A 21682-nucleotide genomic window follows, 5' to 3' on the forward strand; every position below is an offset into this window, starting at 1 on the left:
GAGTGTTCGAGTAGGACAATCTTGTAGTACGTTTCTCTGTTGATGCTATGAAATACGCACACCAGAATCTGTTCGAAAAGTCACTTATGCTGGCAATATTGCTGGAATATGATTGTGGGAGGCTTTAGTAAAAATTTAATTACAGTACTGTGTGCACCTATGCATTTGGGATATGTTTATGCTAGTGTGTGTAAACAGATCTGTCATGACTTGGCTTTTAGACTTTGCTTTTGCGAAGGACGAAGAGCATAAGGACAGTCAATGATTGTGGCCTGGCTGCCCTGTGAAAATTCCATGAGATGCAGTAATTTGGTCATGTATCCTGACCTCCGCCTTTTACTACTATGGGGCCTTTTTGTGTTATGTTTTCCTTATACTTCAGTGCTAGGGGTCTGGAGAGTGGAAGAGAGAGTGAGATAGATCCCGAACACTAGAGACTATAAATGCAGTTCTGGATTCTGCTTTACAACATGATACTCAGGGATATGTCCCTCTTGATTTCATGTCCTTGTAGAGCAGTGCTTCTGATGGGAATGAGTTACTACATTATCTCATGGACATGTCACTGGAGTTAACGCCAAAAGAATCCACAGCCTATGTAAATAGTTTCTTTATGTCATTACTTGATTTCTTCTTACTGAAGGAAATAAGGGTCTGCCAGTTTAATGCAGCCTGTTGTAACAGTTCTCACGTTTCATATAGGTACGGTATCTGCCTTCCCCTTCAAAGACACAGTATCAAAGGGGTAGTCTTCAACAGTAGTCATGATACAGTTCTTACCTTTCAGTTGTAAATCACATATCCTGCATACTTGAAATTAGTCCTTTCATAAATATTAGAATATGCTTTTAATTTTAGTAGTCTCTTTACCACTTGTATTGCAGCAGTACCTTGCAATTACAGTATTGTATATGAATAGTTACTAATAGTGCAGGATAAAATATTTTAGAACTCAGATGGGTAGATTTGTGTTTTGCTTTGGCCATACTATGCTTTCCTATTCATTAGTGTCGTTTGCTTTGGCAGCTGAGACAAACACTACAGCATTTGAGCCCAGCTTCAGTCTTCCCTGCTGTTGAACTGAACAATGAGCTTCTCATGATTTGAGCAGGTGTTGAGTTCTTGAGCATAAACAAGTGTTTGCGGACATCTTTGACTTCAAGGAGCATATACAGCGGAGGTGGTGTTTGGACTTGGAAGGATCATGCAAAGCATTAAGAAACAGCCTAGTAGTGAGTAGGGCTGTCTTTTGTAAGATAAAGTTTTCAGGCTAGTATTTTTTTGCAGAAATATGACGGGTTGATAACTGGATTCAAACCTTCACGTTTGTTCTCATTAGAACCTAGCTGATGACTGGTACTTGAGGTCATATTTGACATCAGTGTGATGGAGAAGCATAGTGCAAAAAGGGTAGAATGCGTGTATACCTCATTATGAGGCAAAACTGCGAAAATAACTGATTTCTATTATGTCTTACTGAAAAGAACATATCACGTTACCCCTAAGCTAAAATAGGAAACAGTTGAGGAACTAAAAACTGGCATGGCTTTTTTTATGGAGACGATGAGCAGCAAAAGCTGTAGTCTCTTTATAGGAGTCAAAACTGTCATACAGTGCTGTTTCTATTTTTGAGAACTAGGACACTTGTGCTGCTACTTTGAAACATTTTCTGAGAGTTGCTTTCTTAAATTAGTATTCCTCTGTACTTACAGTACACTAGCTCACTTTAAAAAATGTTAGTCAAATGTGTAGACTGCTGGTATCTTTTGAGAATGAGGGAACTCAAAACCCTTTTGAGGATTTTGGGACTTTGTAACAGAGAAAGCAAGAGAGTGAACAAATTTTTGTTCTGCCTAAATCTGGTGGAAAATCAGGAGTTCTTCTGGATTTTTGTTTTTGTTCTTTAAGCTTTGGTACCAACCCTGACAGAATTAGTTTCAATTTGATAGGGGGTTTATAAGCTATATTGGGAGCTAATAGAATTTCTGAATTAGTAGAATTTACTCTTTTTTCCTTCCTTTCTCTACTAGAATTTTTGAAATTCACTAACCCTTGATTCCTTAACCCTGTAAAGAGTTAACATTTTTAGGTGATGCTCTGTGAGCAATCCTATTGATGTCACTAAGTATGGAATAAGCCTATTACCAGAGGGAAGAATTTGAAGTAGTTTTTTCCAGAGGGATATCTGAATTTAAAAATAACCAGCCTTTCTCTGCTTGGGAAAGAAAAACTAAAAGCATTTTTCACTGTTCATTTCACCACTTCAACTTCCACAGAAAGTCAATTTCATGGAAGGTAGGTAAATTTGTTACTGGTTAGAATTTCCTGGGCAGTTTCCCTCCAGGTTTAGACTTCATTACCAGACCCTTTGTGGCTTAATTATTAATAAGGTGATGAAACTATGGTTGTATCTGAAGTGACCACAAAGTTTCCATTAACCTTACCAGGACAGAGTCTGTTCCCGTTTATACGTTAACAGTTAAATTGAAATTACAAACACACTGTTGCTACAAAAGCATGAACTACTCATGTGGGTTGACTTAGCTTTGGAAGCATTTCTTAGGCGTCTGAAGATGCCTCAAGTCCTTACACTGTAAGACTTGCTGCCTCCCTGTAGGAATCCACAGTTGCCTTGATATCCCTCAAAATTATCTGCATTTACTGATGGTTGTGATACATGCTTGTATTGTGGTTGTCCCCCTCACCAGGATTTATAGTTGTTTGCACAAGTTCCTCATGAGCTCCTTTTAAGGAGGAAACTTTTGGTAAACAATGCATCTATGGTTGGACTGATACTCCAGATTATAGTTGATAGGAAGGTAGGGACTTCTGTAGAAAAAATAGACAAGCTCTCAAGTACAGAAGTCCTAGAGGACTTGCAGAAGGGCTTGATGTGCCAAATGACTGGGTTGTTCTTCCTCCTTTCGCTGTTATTTGGTCTCATAAAACAATCCCTAAATAATTGAGCTAGGCAATGGAAGGGAGATGGAGAAATTATGTCCCCCTTGCATTTGTCAAGAGGAAATAGTCACTGTTACTCTGTAGAATTAATTTCCATGGTTAAATCTGTGGAGATAGAAATGGAACAGTTAAGACCCCAACCACAGTTAAGACAAGCTTGAAAGTACAGGTTACTTCCACTACAAATACTTGTCTATGAAGAGCTTTTCCATTTGCGGCTTCTTAAAAACATGGTGTTGACACAACTTGGTTCTCCTGAATTTTAAGCAGTTCTGTCTGTTGTGCTGAGAGGTTTTTTTGGTTTTAAGCAGGAAAACAGCTACGCAATTTGAGGCAGTGTCAGTCTTGTACTTAGGAGAGGTCTTACTTCTTAGCATCATGTAAAAGCAGGGCACGACTGTCAAACTACCAACTGCTTCCAGTTCTGTAAGAACAGTAAATCCCACCCATGCGTGCTGAGAGGGGCAGAGCATATAATGGGTGTTACTTTGCTTTCTAGGGGAGAGCTGAACAAGTCTGACCTGGAAACTACTCCCATCAGAGGACTTCTGCAAACTTGTGGTTTTTATCAATCTGTGCAGAGAGAGGGGAAAGTCTAGAGCAGCAGTCTTCAACTGCTGGCTCACAGGTAACAACGAACTGCCCACAAAGCCCTGTACTTTAATTCCTGCTCCACTTGCCATACTACGCCCTTGGCTAAAGTGAGATGTTACTTGCAGCACATGGTTTACTGGGTGAAGTTGATCAGGGACCACAAAAGGGCGATCATCTGGGCTCTAAAATCAGGGGGGAGGGTACAGGAGTGTAATTGGAGGGGTCTTCTCTGTTGCCTAGACCACTAGGTGGTTTGGTGGGAAAGTACATCCTGATGGAGAAGCTATGCTCCTGGAACCGTCTCTTCTAACCCTGCCCATTTTGTTTCTGTAATTTTCTGGATGGCTATCCTTTTTCCTCAAAAATGTACGTTAAATTTAACTGCCCATTCTCTGCCTTGTTGTAGACTCCGTTGTTTCCCGTTTCCTTTGTGTGAGTGGCCTTGGGGGGGGGGCGGAATCCTCTTAGGTGGAGGTGTAGTTTTTAATAAAAAGCCATTCCCCAGGCCTGGGCCTGCAGCAGGGTACGTCCCCGGCTGCCGCAGCCACCCTTCCCCGGGCCTTCTCGCTCTCTCGCTGCGGCAGGGCCGGAGCTGCTTTTGTAATACAGAGTCCCGCGTCTAAATTTAGGACAAGAAAGGGGGGGGGGAATAATGGTTGAACTCGGCGCCAGGCCAGGCACGACGGGCCTCCCCCCCTTCCCCCGCTCCCCGGAAGAAGGGCAGGGAGCCCGGCGGGCCGCCCCCGCCTCCGCGGCCACGATCTCGGCCTTTGCGGCGCTGACTCACACGGCGCCGCCTCACGACTCCGGCCTTTCACGCCGCGCTCCCCGCGCCGTGACTCACGCCGCCCGCCCCCGCCGCGGCGGAGGGGCGGAGCAGAACGGCGGCGGGGAGGAGGGGGGGGGGGGGCGGCGGCGGCGGTGGTGGTGGTGGGGTGTGGAGAGGGGAGGGGAGGGGGGGCGGCCGTTCCGCGTACAAAGCCCCGCCGCTGAGGTCACAGTGGCGGCGGCGGCGGCGGCCCGTGTGGGGGAGCGGCATGGAGGGAGCCGGGGCGCTGCTGGCCCGCTGCCCCGCCGGCGGGCTGGGCGTCACCGTCTGCGCCGCCGCCGCCGCCGGGCTGCTGCTCTACCGCATCGCGCGGAGGTAGGGGCCGGGCCGGGCCGGGTGGTGGCGGGGGATAATGGCGGCCCGGATGAGGGCCGCGGTGGCGGGAAGGCTCCGGGCGGAGCTCGCCGTCCCGCCCGGCGCCGCCGTGCGCGGTGGCAGAGGGAACGGTGGCTTCGGCGGGGTGTGGAGAGAGCAGGTAGGGCTGCCGGCGGCGGGGTCGGTTGGGTTTTGTCCCGGTTGGGGACGGGGGGGGGTATCGATGAGGGGCGTGTTGAGGAAAGGATCCCCCCGAATTGTCGGCGGCAACGGAAGCTCGCAGGTAAATGGCTGGAGGCGTTTTTCCGTATCCCCTAGAATTGCCTCGTGTCTTTGTGTGCCAGCACTGAACGTCAAGGACTTGCCTGCCGTGGGAGCTGTGCTTAGGGAATCTAAAGCGTTTGCCTTCCTCCAGTCCCTAGTTCGGAGGCTGGCGGTGTTGCTGGAGGTATTGCAGAGGTTGCTGAAGGCTCCGGGTTTTCCTCTTTTGTTTTTTGACGTGTTCGAGGCAGGGAAAGAGAACGTTTTGCTTCTGGTGTTGGTTGATTTGGAGGTGAAAGCGGGATGGCAGGGGGAACAGTGGGAGAGTGCCGTAGAAATAACAGCGCTGTTAGTCCAGTGCTAAAACTTGGGAAGATTACATAGAAGTCCAAGTTACTAGTCTGGTCAGTTGCACGGAACGTTTCTGACCTTAGAACAAATTTAAACAGACCAATTGAAAACAAGGTTTGAAAAGCACCAGGAGAGAAGTCAGGATACAGGTTTCATAAAAGCAGCAAAGCTTAACTTGACGGATTTTGATCTAGCGTAGCTTGAAATGAATGTAGGAATATATGGAATAAGAGGCACTCCAAACTTTATAACAGAACAGACTCGGGCAGTCTGCTCACCTATTGAGTGCTTCAGTTGGAGAAAAAGGCAGTCCCAAGGACTCATTGTGCTAAGGTTAGTTTCAAGTTTACGCTTTGAAATAGAAGCATATTTCTACATCCGTAATAAAATCTTAAGGTTTGCTCTAAAGCATTTGCTGTTTATATAACCATATAAATGGTCAGTGGTATATTAGCCCATATACAAGACTTGACATTTCTATGGCATATTTAGGGCAGCTAAGAAATACTGGTGGCCTAAAGCAATCCCCAGTGAAGCAGGCAGCATTTCTTTGACCCAGTTGAGGCTAATGTGTCTTTTGAGGGAAGAGATTGGATTTGTTTTGCTTAAGTTCATCAAAAGGTCTCTGGAATGGGAAGCATTTCTTCCCAAGTCCTTGAAAACTGCTGGTGAGCTGTAAATATTTTCAGGAGGTGACCTTGATAATTCTTTGGGGCTACATATTAGTGTTTTCTCAATACTGTTCTGATATTACCTGATTTCGTACTTTGCCTTAGTTAAATGAATCTTCCAAAGTCATCAAGGAGGACAGCTTTATAAGGGACCGATCCAAACGCAGACACGATGCTGCCTTTGCCTTTGGGGTTAATGTTGTGATATAGCCCTGCTTTGCTCCATTTTCAGCGTGAGTGCACTTAGATATCTAGCAAGATGCCTTTATCATCTCCTATAGAAAGGGAAATAAAATATATCAGAACAACCTAGTGGAAAGTAGTTCTGGAAAAACTGTCAACACGTGGTGTTACACTACTGTAACTGTGACAGCATCTAAGACTGTGCTTTTTGTATCAGGGAGAAAGATTTGATGTCCAGATACGCACAGGAACTCCTTAAACCTTATGAGTTTGGGGCAGATAGGAAAACTCTGTTACGTTTTGTGGTCTTTCTTCGAGATCACAGCTTGGCTACTCGTTTGTTATATAGTGTTGGAAGTCGGGTTGCTGATTTCGGAACAGCAGCTGTAGCCACGTTTCCTTCATCTTCTGTGCCCCTCCTGATTGTTAGCTGCTGACTTGTTGTCAGTACCAATATAGAGTACCCCATGGGACTCTTTGGGTCAGTGATGCCAGAGGCTGCTTCTTCTACAAGTAAAGTCAAGGTAAGCCATCACTCACTCTAAAAGAGGCCGGTAGGAACTTGGGAACTGCCATGCAGCTAGTTTGTTTAGTTGAGAAGCCTGTCACAGATACCGAGAGGGCAAAAAGAGGCATCTTTTCTGGAGGATCCTGTCCTGATGGCCAGTATTCTGCAGAATATTAAAAAGTTGCTAAAGCTGCAGTTTCAAAGAAGACAGCCTTTGAGGGGGACAGCACAGGAGGTGGTTACGATTGTGGGTCCGTCTCCCTGCCTAGGTCTACTGGGCACCTTTTTCCCTATTAAGAGGATGCTAAGTCTGGCACTTGGGTAAGGATAGGCTGCATTATAACTTATGACACTGCACTAGAAATCCGGTCTTGTAGCTAAATCTGCAACCCTGTCTACAGCTGCTAGTTCTGAGCAAATGCATCTATGATATAGTTTTCCTGCTGGAAAATAGACAGTTGTGATGTGTTTTTCTGATGCTGGAAAATGGGGTTTAGCATTGGGTCTGCACTGGCAGACGCCTTTACTGACAAGTGATGGACATGGGCACAACTTGGAATTATGGCAGCTCAGTGAGCTCCGCCCCCCCCCAGGAGCTTCCCTAATTGTGAGCTGAACACAATACCAGGTTTGATGAGCTCCTCTTAACTCAGTCATGCTGACCATACTGTGCCATGGGCTTGGTCTATACCTTGGAGCTTTGACAGCTTGGTTATGTCAAACTGCCATCAGATGTTGTTCTGATCAAAACTGATCTGTGCAAAAGCGCTCCTCTTCCTAGTGCGTTTTTTATTCAGATTTGCTGGCATAGCCATTTGTATAATAGCTTTGTAATCCAGTTGTGTCAGAACGAAGAGTGTTGCTTTAAATACTTTTAATGGAGAATTGTTTTTTCTTTTAATCCTTGGCAGAGGATGAGGGTAACCCAGCAAAAACTGCACATCTACCTGTGGCCTCTTAAGAATATGGAAACCCAAAGATCTTCATCTCCTGACCTAGCAGTAAAGGAGGGGGGGAATAGATGTAAATAAAAATATTTAGAAATCCAGTTTATTGTTATCAGGTAACTGATTTGACCTGCACTTATCAGGAAGACTGTTGTTCTGGCAATCCATTAGAAGTGTGGACTCAGCGTGACCTTAAATGTATGTATAAATGGGGAATAGTGGAGAGTGTTGGGAGTTGGAAGGAATGTAAGTTCCTTCTCTTGTTACATGAGAGACGAAACTGTTTGCTAAACAGTTTGTCAATGGGTATACCTGCAGTCTGATTGTTTTGTTAGCAAAGTAAAGGAGTCTGATAGCCTCTCACAAAGGAACATTTTGTCATATTGTCTGAGCAGTATCAGACATTTAGGTGTTAATCTCATAACTGAGTTTACTCCCCGTGTGTGTCCCCAGTGTTGTCTTAAGCAAAGATCTTCTACCTGCAAAACAATTTGTCCAAACCTGGGAGTTTTTTCTAGCCTGTTTGGGTGTGCAGGCTACATCTTGAGTTAGCACAGCAAGTCAGCTGTTAATGGAATCTCTCTGTGCAGTAACTAATTCAATCACTTCTTGTTGCTCAGGTTTTATTTTGCAAGGTGGTTCTTTGTCCGGTGACGCTAGTTCAAGTTAATACAGTGTTAGATGATAAACTCCTTAGGGTTGATTTGCCTAGTGTTTTGCAAGGGATTGAGCACATGGTAAATGCTTAGTTTTGCACTGTCTGTCTCACAGCAGAATGTCTGACTTCAGAAGCAATGTGTGCTCTAGCTTATTACGTTCAGCTGCTGCCTGAATTCAGTCAAGGTATATATAGTTCCGAAGTAATTAGATCTGTATTTGAGAGTCTTTCCAAATGCAGTACTTGCTTTTTGTTTTTTAAAGTCCTGCCCAGTTACTAGAAAATTAGCACCCTACCTACATGTTCTTGCCTGAAATGACCTTTCTTTTTTTTCTTCTTCTTTTTGCATCCAGCAGGTTGGGAACTTGTGATGTTTTTGCACCTATTTCTATGGCAACAGATTATAGGTTCACAAAAGGAAGGATTATTGCTTTTTATCCTGAATAATCCAGGACTTAGCAATTTCTTTTGCATACATTGTGATAATGAAGGGCTGCTATTTAACTCTTGGTAGCAATTCCTCAGCCTCGAGGGTGAGAAATGGAATCCTCTTTGGAAAAGGTGGAAAGGTCTTGAGTATACTAAGGATTTGGTCTCTGATATTAGCAAGTTAGATAGGGTTTGGCATTGGTTCTTTTTTTTTTTGCTTTATAGTATGCATGCTTTACTAATTTTTTGGCCTGTGCTTTCCACTTCTGTGTTATCCTTGAAATTAGTGCTTCTACCTACTCTGTCATGTCATGGAAGTTAGAGACTGGTGGTAGGTAGAGGCTGAAGTGTGGCATGTCTTACTTCCGTGGCTGCCAGAGGACGGTGCCACAGCGGCATGAAGGTGGGATTGTAGCACTTCTACAGTACCTGGGACCTGTGCAATAACCTCCATCAGAGGATGGAATTTAGGTTTTGCTTGCTATCAGAGCCTATGCTCAAGGTGCAGTAAGATTTGTATTTTGGTGGTTAAGATGCTGAAGCCTATGTGTTATATTTTCATAGCTTTTACACCTATGATAGTGAGATGAAACTAATACCAACAGATGTTGCTGTCCATCCTTCATATGGCTGTTTTGACCTGTGGTTTGCTTGGCTTTTGGACAGTCGTAGCTCATGGATAACTTGGACTAGAGACCTAGATTTCTGTCTGGTTTAAACTTTTTTTTTATTGCCTGTCAGTTTCAATGGTGGTATTTTTAACTCGGATCACTTACTGTTTTGAGTCCCCTTGGCAATGCAGAAAGTTGAGCAGTGAATATTCATTTTAAGAGGGGTGTGGGTGGATGCATCTATTTTGAGATGAGAATCTGTCACCCTAGTAGCTCCAGCCATTTTCTTTCAGCATCTGGCAGGGAATCCTCTGCGCACTCTGGCTTTTTAGGCTTCTTTCTGGTGCTTCATTTCAAGCTTATCCTTGTCATTAATACTTAAAACGGGAGGCCCAAGCATCACTTGATGGTTTGATATTTTATGAACCAAGTTTCAAGACATGGTCTATGGAAATGGGAGTGGGGAAGAATCTTAACTGTAGGCATCCAGCTACAAAGATAATGGCTGAGAGAGAAGCCAGCTTAACTAAGGGGAGAGACACCTGCCTGTTTGGTTGCAGGGTGCCAGACAACATTTCTGCAGTATTCAGAAGATGTTTTGCTACAGAATATTGTAGCAGCAGAGAACATTTCCTAGAGCAGGAAGAAGAGCAAGTTGCTCTCAACTGGTGAGCGTGTTGGCAACTCTTACTTGCTTTCCAGGCCCTCAGTGAGCCTCCGGGCTCAGTTGCTTTCACTGCTGCTTTAGAAGCTGTCCAGTGGGAGGCATGCTGGTTACTTGGTGGAGTTAAGGCAGCAAACAGGGCTGGTGGCAGCTGGGTCCATTTGTTTGCATAGCTGCCATAGCGAGTCCCTGCCTGGGCATTGCCTGAACAGCTGCCCTCTCTTGGAGGTGTGATTGGGACTGGTTCTGAGAAACCCAGACAGCTGGGCTGTGTTGCCTTGACCTGCCAGGAAGCTTCCTCTTGGGTATTGGACGGAGTTTTGAGACAAATGCAGACCTTCTTTAGCAGCCAGGCCACTGAAGTTCTTTTGCTTAAACATCTGTCACAACCTGTTGCAATGGGGCCGTGTCACAGCTGTTTCTCTTGTAGTGACCGTTGTTTTACCAGGCTTGTTTTAAAAAACAAGAGGCTCATGGATCCAGGTCATAAGTCTTTGTCTCTTCAGTTGCAGTGCATAAAAACTGGGGAAGACATGTTGATTCCTCAGTTCCTTCTTACGTGTCTAAAGCTGTGAAGAAACAGCTATTTACAGTGCCTGAACCATGGGGTAGTTTGATATGCCCTTGTCCTCGAAAAATTTTGTAAAAAGCAGGGCAGACAAAACTGTAACCATCGGCCCATTTCCTAGGTTTCTAAGTACCATCATATGCAATTCTTGTAGATCATAGCTTCCGTTTCTCAGAATCCTGTGTATTAAGCAGCAACTCTACTGCACCCTTTGCATATATTAACACTTCTGATTATGGAGAGGACTTGCACCGCCAAATATGCCTCTGAAAAACAGTGCGTTATTCACAAGGTGGTTATTAAAGTTCTGGCATGTCCATGGTACTTGCACGAAGAGATAAGAGCATCAGGCAGAATTTATTTCTACTTTGATAGTCCATCTTCTCATTGCTAAAAAGATGACTCTGAGTCATATCATTAAACATACTGAACGGCAAGATTGATTGTTATTCCAGCCTCCCTTGCTGTTTGAAAGCCATTGCTTTCCTCTACATCAGCTGAATTCAGTGTTTGTGCCTGACATGTTTCCTTTCCTAACAGAAAGAAGCCCACGCACGTGACAGTGAACTGCTGGTTCTGCAATCAGGACACGGTAGTGCCATATGGGAATCGCAACTGCTGGGATTGCCCCAACTGTGAGCAGTACAATGGGTTCCAAGAGGTACTGTAACAAATTGCTTGAAGGGTGGCTGGGAAGGTGCATGTCCTGTGGAACAGTGCTTGCGGGAAAACCCTGCTCCTCATTTAAGGTGATACGCAGTGCAGGTGAATATCCAGTGGTTTGACAGCTGGCAGCTCTGTGCTGAGCACCTGTGAACTCAGCAGCTGATCACTTGATCAAATTTGAGAAAGAATCCATTGTACTGGGATGTGTTGACATGGGATGATAAAGACAAATTCTCCTCTCTTGCTTTAAAGAGCAAGAAGGCCCTTGACGTTTTCACCAATATCTCTTAAGAATCTTTTTTTTAATATATGGAACAATTCTCTGGTTTTATATTTTGAAACACCTGAATTGCTGTATTTAGGGTATTAAAGAACAAAGCCTGTCTTGAGCCAAAATCCCCCACCACCAGCTGCTTGCAATAGGTGTACAGAACAGTGGAGGGCGAGAAGATTTGATGCATTTTGTCTCTTTTTTTCCTTGTTTCTTTTGTTATATAGGTTAATGCATGGAGTGTAGAGCTCCTGACGGAGCTTAGGGAATCTTATTATCAACCAGAGGATACCTAGCTTTGATTTTATGATCTCATGTTTGCTTTTCCTGCTGCTTCCCTTTTTGATTCTTGTCAGAATGGAGACTACAACAAGCCCATCCCTGCTCAGTACATGGAACACCTTAACCATGTTGTGTCGGGTGGTACAACTTTCTGTGATCCTACCAAACCGCAACAGTGGGTGAGCAGCCAAATTCTGCTTTGCAAGAAATGCAACAACCATCAAACCACAAAGATCAAACAGCTGGCTTCATTCTCACCAAGGGAGGAGGTAAGTGTTGGTTAGGGACTGGCATCACAGGAGAATGTTTATCCAAGGCATTCCCATGCATGTATCTGTTATTCCTGCTCTGTTTAATTCCATGCTGCAGCCTAGTAAGCAGGAGAGAGAGGAATTTTTCAGTGGGCTATGGAATGTTGCTCCAATAATCTTCAGAAGCACTACGTGGCACGGAGGTTACTGATTAGTGTTGGAAACTTACCTAATCATACTCCAAAGCCAGAATGTAATGGCCTGTTCTGAAGTTCTTGAAGTTGAAGCTTGAGCCCAAAACCAAATGTGCACATTGCTGAGTTCAGTTTACAACTCCAGTACTTAACCATTGAGCCAGCTGAGCTTACAGGATCTGGTAGGCACAACAGCCCAGTAGTCACCTTGAAGCCTTATGTCCTAGTTTCAGCTGGGATAGAGTTAACTGTCTTCCTAGTAGCTGGTACAGTGCTATGTTTTGAGTTCAGTATGTGAAGAATCTTGATAACACTGATGTTTTCAGTTGTTGCTAAGTAGTGTTTAGACTAATGTCAAGGATTTTTCAGCTTCTCATGCCCAGCCAGTGAGAAAGCTGGAGGGGCACAAGAAGTTGGCACAGGACACAGCCAGGGCAGCTGACCCAAAGTGGCCAACAGGGTATTCCATACCATGGGATGTCCCATCTAGTATAGGAACTGGGAAGTGGGGGCGGGGATTCGCCACTGGGGGACTAGCTGGGTGCCGGTTGGCGGGTGGTGAGCAATTGCACTGCGCATCATTTGTACATTCCAATCCTTTCATTATTGCTGTTGTCATTTTATTAGTGTTATCATTATCATTATTAGTTTCTTCTTTTCTGTTCTATTAAACTGTTCTTATCTCAACCCGTGGGTTTTGCTTCTTTTTCCTGATCTTCTCCCCCATCCCACTGGGTCGGGGGGGAGTGAGTGAGCGGCTGCGTGGTGCTTAGTTGCTGGCTGGGGTTAAACCACGACACCTTAACAGATTTTGTTTTTCCTGAGGTCTTGGCTGTGCTGCTCTGCTTTTACTAGTGGAGTGGGAGAGGAATCCTGTGCAGCCACATCATCTCCCTGGTTAGGCATTTGTGCCTACGAGGGCAAAGGGATTTTACAGTTACAGCAGCAGGATTTCCTGCTGAGTAACTTCTTGGCCTTCCCATTGCTTAATATGCATGGAGGATAGGATAGTGGGGTTTCTCCTTCACAGTTTTATTGCTCTCCAAAGTTTCATGCAGAGTATTTAGTGCTGCACTCCTTAGCTTTCAACCATGGTCAAGCCTTGGGGTTATAAGACTGTGCTATAGTGGGATGTGTTTATCCTCTGGGTTGCCCAATCCAGTCTGCTTTGTGTAATTGTAATGAGTTTAATCAGGATGACTCCTGAGGAAGAGGTCTAAATTTGATCATGCTCAATGAGAACAACTTCGTCTGATTCCCTTTTCTCAGCTTTATTTCTAGTCCCTGCCTCTTGCCAGACTTATCCACTTGCTCAAGTAACAGCAGCCTTTGGCCCCTTTTTAGGCATTCAGTGAACTGCGGTGTCTCTGCCAGCTAAGAAACATGGGACTGTGTTATCCAACATGGTTAGATATGTGTGTCAGTGACAGCAGTGGCCTCTCTTAGCATTGCTGGCCTGTCCAGTAGGGGATAAGCCTGCTGCTACTAGTCTCTCCCATGTGATTCCCTCTCGATTCCGGCAGATGGAGCCTGTGAAACTGCTGCAGCAAGCCTTCAGGCAGCTACAATGCATCTTTCTACTTCCCTCTCCCAAAGAAGCTGCATGCTTTCAGCTGTATGCTTTTGGTACAAGGATCTTGATAGAGTGAAGATGGAAGAGCCCTGGAAGCCTCTGTGATAAGTGATGTGTCCACTGTAGTGACACTGAAAAATGTATCTTCGGCCTTACTCATTGTCTTGTTTTTACAAGTGCTGTTAATGATTTATGGAGCTCATCTCACCAGGACCTTCAAACAGTGGCAGCTTTTGAGTCTGAGTCTGGGGCCAAGCTTTGGAAGGAACTTGTCTCTTTCTCCAGCACAGTGGTGTGAAGGGGCAACAGGTCTTTTGTGTCCCCTCATTTGAGGAGGGAAAGAGCAATTCTAGTTTTTTGTCTCATCTTCTGTGTTCTGTTCATAAGGTCTCGACAAAGACAGCAAAATTGGGCCGCAGAAAGTCAACATCCTGAAATTGGGCCACAGCAGCCTTCTGCAAGGGCTGTTTCTTCTCTTCTAGGACATGGGAGGCTGGGTCAGCTGTATGCAAAGTTGGTTGCATGGCTGGCCTCCAGCTTGGTCACTGTTCAGGCCTGGTTTCAGGGGACTGTTCCTCTGGAGACTGGAAGCCTGCCTTGCTCTTATGTCAGTAGCAGGCATGATAACTGGTGAGGGACCTGCAATTCTCACCTACTTTTCCTCTCCTATTCTCTCACCAGGGCAAATATGATGAGGAGATTGAGGTGTATAAGCACCATCTGGAGCAGACCTACAAGCTGTGCCGTCCATGCCAGGCTGCTGTGGAGTATTACATAAAACACCAGAATCGGCAGCTCCGGGCACTGCTACTCAGCCACCATTTCAAACGCCGTGAGACAGACAAGACCTATGCTCAGGTACATGGGGGGAGAGATGAGGGAATTTAGGGGGAAGTGCAGAGAACTGGGTACCTCTGCACCTGGGTTTGCTGCTGGGAAAGGAAGGCAGCGACCTTGGGGCTCTCTGACTCTGGGAGCTTGGGTGTATGGCAGAAGTTTGAAGAGCACAGGATAGTTGCCACAGATGCTCCTGATGTTAGCTTGAGGTTTTCCTCTTGCTGGTGTCATTCAGTGCAATTGCCAGAAGGTAAGTCTAACATAATAATAAGAACAGAGTGGAAGCCAATAGTGGGGCAGGCAGAAAAGGGGAGGTAGGGAAGCCAATTTATGAGTGAGTACAGTGCAGGCAACTACAGAGTACGGGGAGGGGGGAAAGAAGGAAGAATGATGGAAAGTGAATTATGGCCCTCTCCTTGCTTCACTGCCCTGCCTGACCTTGGCTTCTGCACATAGCTCTGCTGTTGCTCTTTGCTCTTCTACAACACCCCATGTGGTGTCAGCCCAGTACAGGGACTTACAAGGACTTGAGAAAAACTGTCCAGTAAACCATACAGTCTGGAAGTGTTTCATAAAGCACTGTTTCAAAACCTTACTAGAGTTTATTCAGCTTCTGACAAGGTGGTTCTCCCTTCCTCTGCAGAATTTATGTTCATCCTCCTCTTCTGCTTCCATAACCACACCAGCTCAGGTGATATTTCTGCGGTTCTTGGCCTTCCTCAGCTGTGCGTTCCTGGTTTTGATGGCCTTGTATGGGTCAGGCGACCCCTTCTCACTCAGTGCAGCTGTCCCTGCTCCTGTCTCCTCTGATCCAGCATCCATTCGGAACAGGACTGGCACAAGCTCACATACAGACTTGGAAAATGACACTTCCGTGACGGTGGCAGGCTGGCGGGAGCTGCTCCGCCTGCTCCCAGAACAGATGGTGGAGAACCTGAGTGCCGCATGGGCTTACGGGAAGAATCACCAGATAGCAGTCGCAGTCCTCGGGCTGTTCACCTGCCTGTTGGCCATGTTCTTAGCTGGGCGGATCAGGTGGGTGTGCTCTTTTCTTCTGTTTCACTTAAAGGAAAACTGCATTATACTGGAGGTCTTTTGTCCTGTCTTGACTCAGCGAGCCAGGGAGTAAACATTTGCCAGAATAGCACATGTAGTACTGGGTGGCACAGTTCTTGTTATTCTTTGGGTTGTCAGACGGCTGGATGGAGACAGCAGAGCTTGCTTTGGATCTGTGCCTTGGTTCATTCAATTTAAGCTCAAATTACTGTGAATGAAAAGCTCCCTGTGCAGCTCCGTAATCTGGGCGAAAATGGAACTGGTCTATTCAGTTGCCACAGCAGTGGGAAAGGCCACAGATGATACAACCGTAGTAAGAGATAGTACATAACCTGCTCAGTCTGTGTACCCTCCCCACTTTTTCCCCACTTTCCCTCTCCTTCCTCAGGACTAAGGGGGTTCATTGGTGTTTAAACTCTTACCTTATGTCTTGTTTGGTTTCTTCTTGCCATTGCAGGCTCCGGAGAATTGATGCGTTTGCTTCAGTCTTGTGGTTCGTAGTGATGAGTCTGCATTTAGCTGAGAGGTACCTGAAGATGGAAACACCCAATTGGCTAGACACAGCCAAATTTGGCACCACATCCTTGTGCTGCTTGGTAGGCTTCACCGCAGCAGTGGCCACGCGGAAATCTACGGGCCATCGGAGATACCGGCCCCGAAGGTCAGAGCCAGAGCAGTGACGCTGGGGGAAGGAGGAAAAAAAGCCTTGTGAACTCTTTGCGACTGGTGCTTTTCTCTCCTCTTTTTATTTTCCTTTCCTCTTTTATTTTTGTTTTTATTTTTTTTTAAATTAGATAAGCAGTGAAGATCTTTTCTTCCTTTTTTTTTTTTTTTTTTTTTCTTCCCATCCTTGCTTCCCAGTGTGCTAGCTGCTTGGAGCATTTCCACTGCTGGTGCTAGCCATGGAAGCTACTCCTGCTGCCTCCATTCTCCCTTCCTTCTGAATCCTACGTCAGCAGTGCAAATATCCAACCTTCCCAAAGCCAGTTCTTCCAGCAGCTGCTTCACAAACTGCTCCATAAATGCAGCATCTTCCCCATTCTGCTCCTCCAGCCAAAGAGAATCTGGCTTCTCCTGTCCTTCCGGTTCTTCTCACTGCCTGTCCATCCTTAGCCAGTCACAGAGGAATCCTCTGCCTTGATCCTCCATGGGGCCCAGGCCACCTTCAGTTTTCTAATGGTGCTGGTCATTTTAATTTCGAACTGATGCGAACTTGCCTCTGGATTCCGAGTCCTCGTAAATGTGTGCTGTAGTAACACTGCATGGTGTACAGGCATGCAAGGAGGGGACCACGTGTAGTCCACAACCTAGTTCTTGCCTTCCACTGCATAGCATCACTTAACTGCATGCTCTCTTACTCTGCATTCTCCTCTGACTTGTTTTTCAAATGGAGAGGCGTCCTTAAGTGCTTTTGACTGGAACTTCAATAATTTATTTAAAAGGGTGCTTTAAAAGGTTATGTAGCTCAGGGTGTCTTGATTGAATATCTGAAAGTATTCAGCTGTTTTAGGCTAAATTTTCAAATCTGCCAGTGGCTGTGGCTTTCAATAACGGTTTTGTTTGGCTTTTTTACCCACCCACTCCCACCACCCCCCGAGGAGCACCTGTGTAAAAGCACAACTGGATAAAAATGCATATGTTCCTCCACCCCTGTAGCCTGAGAAAGAGAAGAAATAAGGGACTAACCACCTCATGCTATGGTATATGGTCAGCTTTCGTTGTACATCACTACTTATTTAGTCAATGTTTTCCTTATGGTTGAGAACACAGATTAGGAGGATGTGCTACAGGAAGGGGTGGCAGCCTCTGCTGGGGGACTGCATGGCAATAGAGATGGATTTTTCTTGTTACTTGGTGGGGGTATTTTTGAAGTCTGGTATTGGTCCTAATGCTGCTGAAGAAAGGGGTCTGGAAATGGTGACTTTGATTTGAGTGCCTGGCAGTCCTCTTCTGAAATCTGGGATGACTGGATGTTACTGTGTGGGGAGGAAGGAGCTTTCAGCTGCTTGGGTTTTTGTAGGATTAACTTGTTGGGGCCTCTTAGGATAAGCAGTCTGATAGCCTGCACTGTTTTTTGCAAGGCACTCCACCAAGTTTCTCATCTGGATTTGGGCCTTTCGAGAGGAAATAGCATTGTTACAGAAGATGTACTATTTTCTTCTGTTCAGAATAGTGCAATGGAACTTGCCACGCTAATAGTCTGATATAAGTTAATTGGATGTCTTGATTTTCCTATGTATAAACTCTAAAATAATCAGAATGGAGATCTCACTATGAAGTATCTGCATCTCCTGCTGAAAGATTCAGACGCTACTGGATGCTGCAGATGCTGGTGAAATTATAGAAGCGCTTTTTTAAAGAAAACAAAAGAGATTTCATAGATTTTCATAGTTACTGTTCTTCATACCAGTATTCATTTTGAAAGCAGAAAGGTAACACTAACAAAAGCTCTGCAGAGATTTGTTAACAATAAGCCAAGCTGAGTGTATCATGGGAAGGTACAGCTCCTGGCTGAAGGACCACGTGCCTGTAACTTAACAACTGACACGGGAAGGGGGGACACAAACCTGCTTCCCAGATGTGCTCTGCTGTGGAACTTTTTTCCGGTGCCTTCAGATAAATGCAATATCCACCTGCAAGCAAACAGAACACCTTTCTCCATTCTGGTGCTTGTACATGATGCTGCTCTGAGGGTGGTTTACTTGTCCACAAAAGGAATCCAGTATCTGCAAAGTCTGGTTCCATTCTTCTGTGTTGCATTGTTTATCAATTCTGACCCCAAAGGTTTCTCTTCCAGTTCACAGTCCTGGATTGTTTCTTGTGCCAGTCTCAGACTTTCAAAATGCTAAATAATAACCATTATGTCCCATTTTCCCCTATGATACTTAATTGAATTTAGAGAATTGTTTCAAAGTAAATGCTACAAGAAGCCACATGACTTCATCAAAACAGGAAAAAAGGCTAACAGAAGTGTGCAGGGTCCTCAGTGCTGGGTTAGACTTTCACAATCACTCTGGTGCCTCTTTCCTACTCTCCGTTAGGAGATTTAGTAGGAAATGTTCCTTAAAAATCCAGTCATCTTTCTGTACCTGTCAGCCTGTTGGAGCAGGGAGCAATGTTAAGACAGACAGTAGTAAGCTGATGAAAGGACAGGAAGTGGCAGGGGATGAAAAAAAGTGGGGACGATTTTCTGTATGGATGTGCTATCACTGTCTACTCAGCTTTCCTTTCAGTGCAGTGATCCCTATAACGTTTTCACCCCTGGAAAACTCCCCACTGCAGCAGCCCTTCCAACACTATTGTTCTGCAGCCCATCTGCTGTTAACAGTGAGGTGAAGAAAGCCACCTAATGAAATGGACACTGGAACCAAATCCAGTGCCAGCTCTACCATTCTCTAAACAAGCTGCATAGAAGACCCAGGAAACTTGAGCTATTATGTCCATTAAGTGAAATACGACAGCTAGACTTTTTTTTTCTTCCTCCCCTCTTCCTGCTTCAGTACTTTCAAGGTTTCCCCATAAAGTTAAATATAGGAAAAGACTGATGTTTCTATTTAGCTGTGATTGTCTTCTGCACTTACTTATAGAAGTTGGACTGAAAGTTCCTGCTGGCTTCTAGCACATGAGCTTGCAGCCGCCTGGTGTGGCAGAGGTGAGCAGTTCCTCTTGCTGCTCAGCTGTCAAGTATGTCCCAGTGGTGGGAGGAATCTCGTGTTTAGAAGGATATATTGAGACCACTAGAAGGAGGAGGGGTGTGAGCAGCTGACAAACTGTTAAAATGTGTGGGGATGGTCATGGTAATGTCATGCCTGATTTCTAATGGCAATATCCTTTTAATAAGAATAAAATTAATCTGTCCAAATTTTCTTGCCCAGTAGCAAGGAAACTCTTAAGTGGCAGCCTCTAAAGATGCTTGTCAGCCTCTTCAGATGTTTTGCTTTCAGGAGCTGAAAGTCAAGGCTGTATTATATTTCACTTTGTCCTATTTAATGTGGCCTCCTATCTCTTCTGAACAGCTGTTTTCCTCCCTTCTTTTTAGCAGCACTTTTTTTGTTTATTTTTCTTTCTTTCTTTCAATTTAAAGGTGTCCCATCTTTGAGCCCCCTGGGGTCTGGTGCCTTTTATGATGTTTTGCTGTTAAGTGTTACGTTGTTTTCCTGTGCCTGATCTTTTCTTTTAATCTCTGGTCTTTTCTCCTGTGCAGTACTGTGATGGGATGGGGAGGACGCACACTAGATATGAGGAACAGGCAGTTGGCAGAACTGTGGGAAGGAGTGGGGTTTACACTGTGAAGCCTGAATAATACTGTTAATACTTAGCTCTGTTTGCACAGCAAGTGCAAATCTATTCTGAGTTTTAAACCTTTTCATCTGGGAGATAATGTTAACTGCAATTGACATGCAAGCAAGAAATCCATTTGTCTTCACTTTATGCAGATTAATACAAATGAAGTATATTTACAAGTTGCACTAATTCTGTATGTCAGAACATCAGAAAGCTACTTCGGTTTATGGCCAAGCTGTCCAACTGAAGCCCTGGTCTCTGCGGTGCTTTGTCCACAACTTATAATTCAAGAGCTTTTGGACTCATAATTGGAAAAATTTCAGTGGCAAAACAAAATAACAAAACGCATATTGGAGTGTGGTTTAATTTTAATGCCAAAGAAGCTTTTGTCTTTGCTCAGGTGTCAGCTTATTTTCCCACTTCTTGGTGCCTCAGCATGTCTATGCTGCTGCTTCTAAAAGCAACAAAAAACCTCAGAGCCTCAAAAACAAACTTGCAGCAATTGAATTTTTGGTCTTTTGGAGACTCTGCTGCTGACAGTCTCCTCTCTTTCTGCTTTTCTCACATGCTTTTGCTGATGGTAAAGGATGATTGATCTTGTGGAGGAGAGGGAAGAAAGGAGGAGAAAGGTGTTTTTTTTCCAGAGGTGGTGTGATTTATGAACTGCTAGCATTCGATCTGTACCGATTGTGTCTCCTTAGACAATTAGGCCTGAAGAAGATCAGTTATAAGTTAGCAGGATTTTACCGTTGATTGTTTCTGGAAAAAAAACTAGTTAAACCACCACTGCCTTTACTGAGACGGTTCCTGCAATACCTGATTTCAATGCCAAATAGACTGTTCTAAACACTATGCCGTGCTGTAGGTTCTGTATGGAAGGTGCTTTGCCAACTTTGCATTTTTTACCTGAGGTTCATTTAGGAAATAGCTCAGCAGTTAGATGTGCTATCTGACTCTGCCTGGTTGCTTCCCTCACAGTGAGTCCAGCAGAAGGAAATGTATGCTTCCAGCTCGGGTATTTTGGTGCAAGTCCCACATCTGAGCACAGTGCCACCATCCTCGTGAAGCTGAGGTGCTATTTTGTATGACACATGGGTCTACATTTCCTTCTGCTGAGGGGGATAATGGCTAACAAAGGGCTGGTAATTTACTAACCTGGCTGACACAAAAATAATCCAGAATCACTTGATCAGTGCTTTGAGCTTCTTGTTTCCACTTAGCTAGACTCTTATTTCAGGCCACAGAGGAACATGTGGTAACCTGTGGTCGCCAGATGCAGCTTTGTTGCCTGAGGTTTCTCCCAGCCATGCAGGCCAGAGCATGCAAACACCTTAACTCAACAGTATTAGAGGATTTTAGCCCCAAAGCCTCTAATTTCAGGTGCTGCTTTTTTACACTGGCTGTGTGCTGGTGTCTGGACCAGAGGATAGTACTACAGAATGGAGCTCAGGTAACGAGGGATTGTTAGTGGGTTTGTGTGTCACTTGAAATCAAATCTGCTCCAGCCCGAAGTGGCTGACTCTGGTCTGCTCTCACAGTGGCCGTGGCTCATCTGCCAACTCAAAAGCATTTCGTACCCTGCCCAGCAGAGTTGGGTGTATAAAGGGGCCAATGTGAGTTCATTAAGTGCCTTTCCCTGGACAAGATTTTTGACAACACTGTTGCTCTGCTTCAGTGCAACTGATGCAGCTGCAACTTGGGACAGCATTGCCTGTTCG

The 21682-nt window shown here is 45.0% G+C and overlaps 1 protein-coding gene across 13 annotated transcripts in view; it reads left to right on the plus strand.

The window, feature by feature from the left end:
• Positions 1 to 21682, plus strand: part of TMEM201 (transmembrane protein 201) — a 35983-nt gene that overhangs the window by 494 nt on the left and 13807 nt on the right. For 4 of the 13 annotated variants that reach the window (XM_041124221.1, XM_030016535.1, XM_030016534.2 and 1 more), the window contains exons 1-6: positions 4519 to 4699; positions 11091 to 11211; positions 11844 to 12038; positions 14469 to 14645; positions 15268 to 15659; positions 16138 to 16341. In XM_041124221.1, coding sequence (XP_040980155.1) covers positions 4593 to 4699; positions 11091 to 11211; positions 11844 to 12038; positions 14469 to 14645; positions 15268 to 15659; positions 16138 to 16341 — 1196 coding nt within the window. In that variant the 5' untranslated portion in view covers positions 4519 to 4592. Of the gene's footprint in view, positions 1 to 1026; positions 1233 to 3460; positions 3590 to 4518; positions 4700 to 4742; positions 4860 to 4888; positions 5987 to 6010; positions 6690 to 11090; positions 11212 to 11843; positions 12039 to 14468; positions 14646 to 15267; positions 15660 to 16137; positions 16342 to 21682 lie in introns of those variants that run through there. The other 9 variants (XR_003923751.2, XM_030016525.2, XM_030016527.2 and 6 more) reach the window with 7 other exon arrangements.

The sequence above is a fragment of the Aquila chrysaetos genome, chromosome 6 (assembly GCF_900496995.4).
Source record: "Aquila chrysaetos chrysaetos chromosome 6, bAquChr1.4, whole genome shotgun sequence".
In the NCBI taxonomy this organism is placed as follows: Eukaryota; Metazoa; Chordata; class Aves; order Accipitriformes; family Accipitridae; genus Aquila; species Aquila chrysaetos.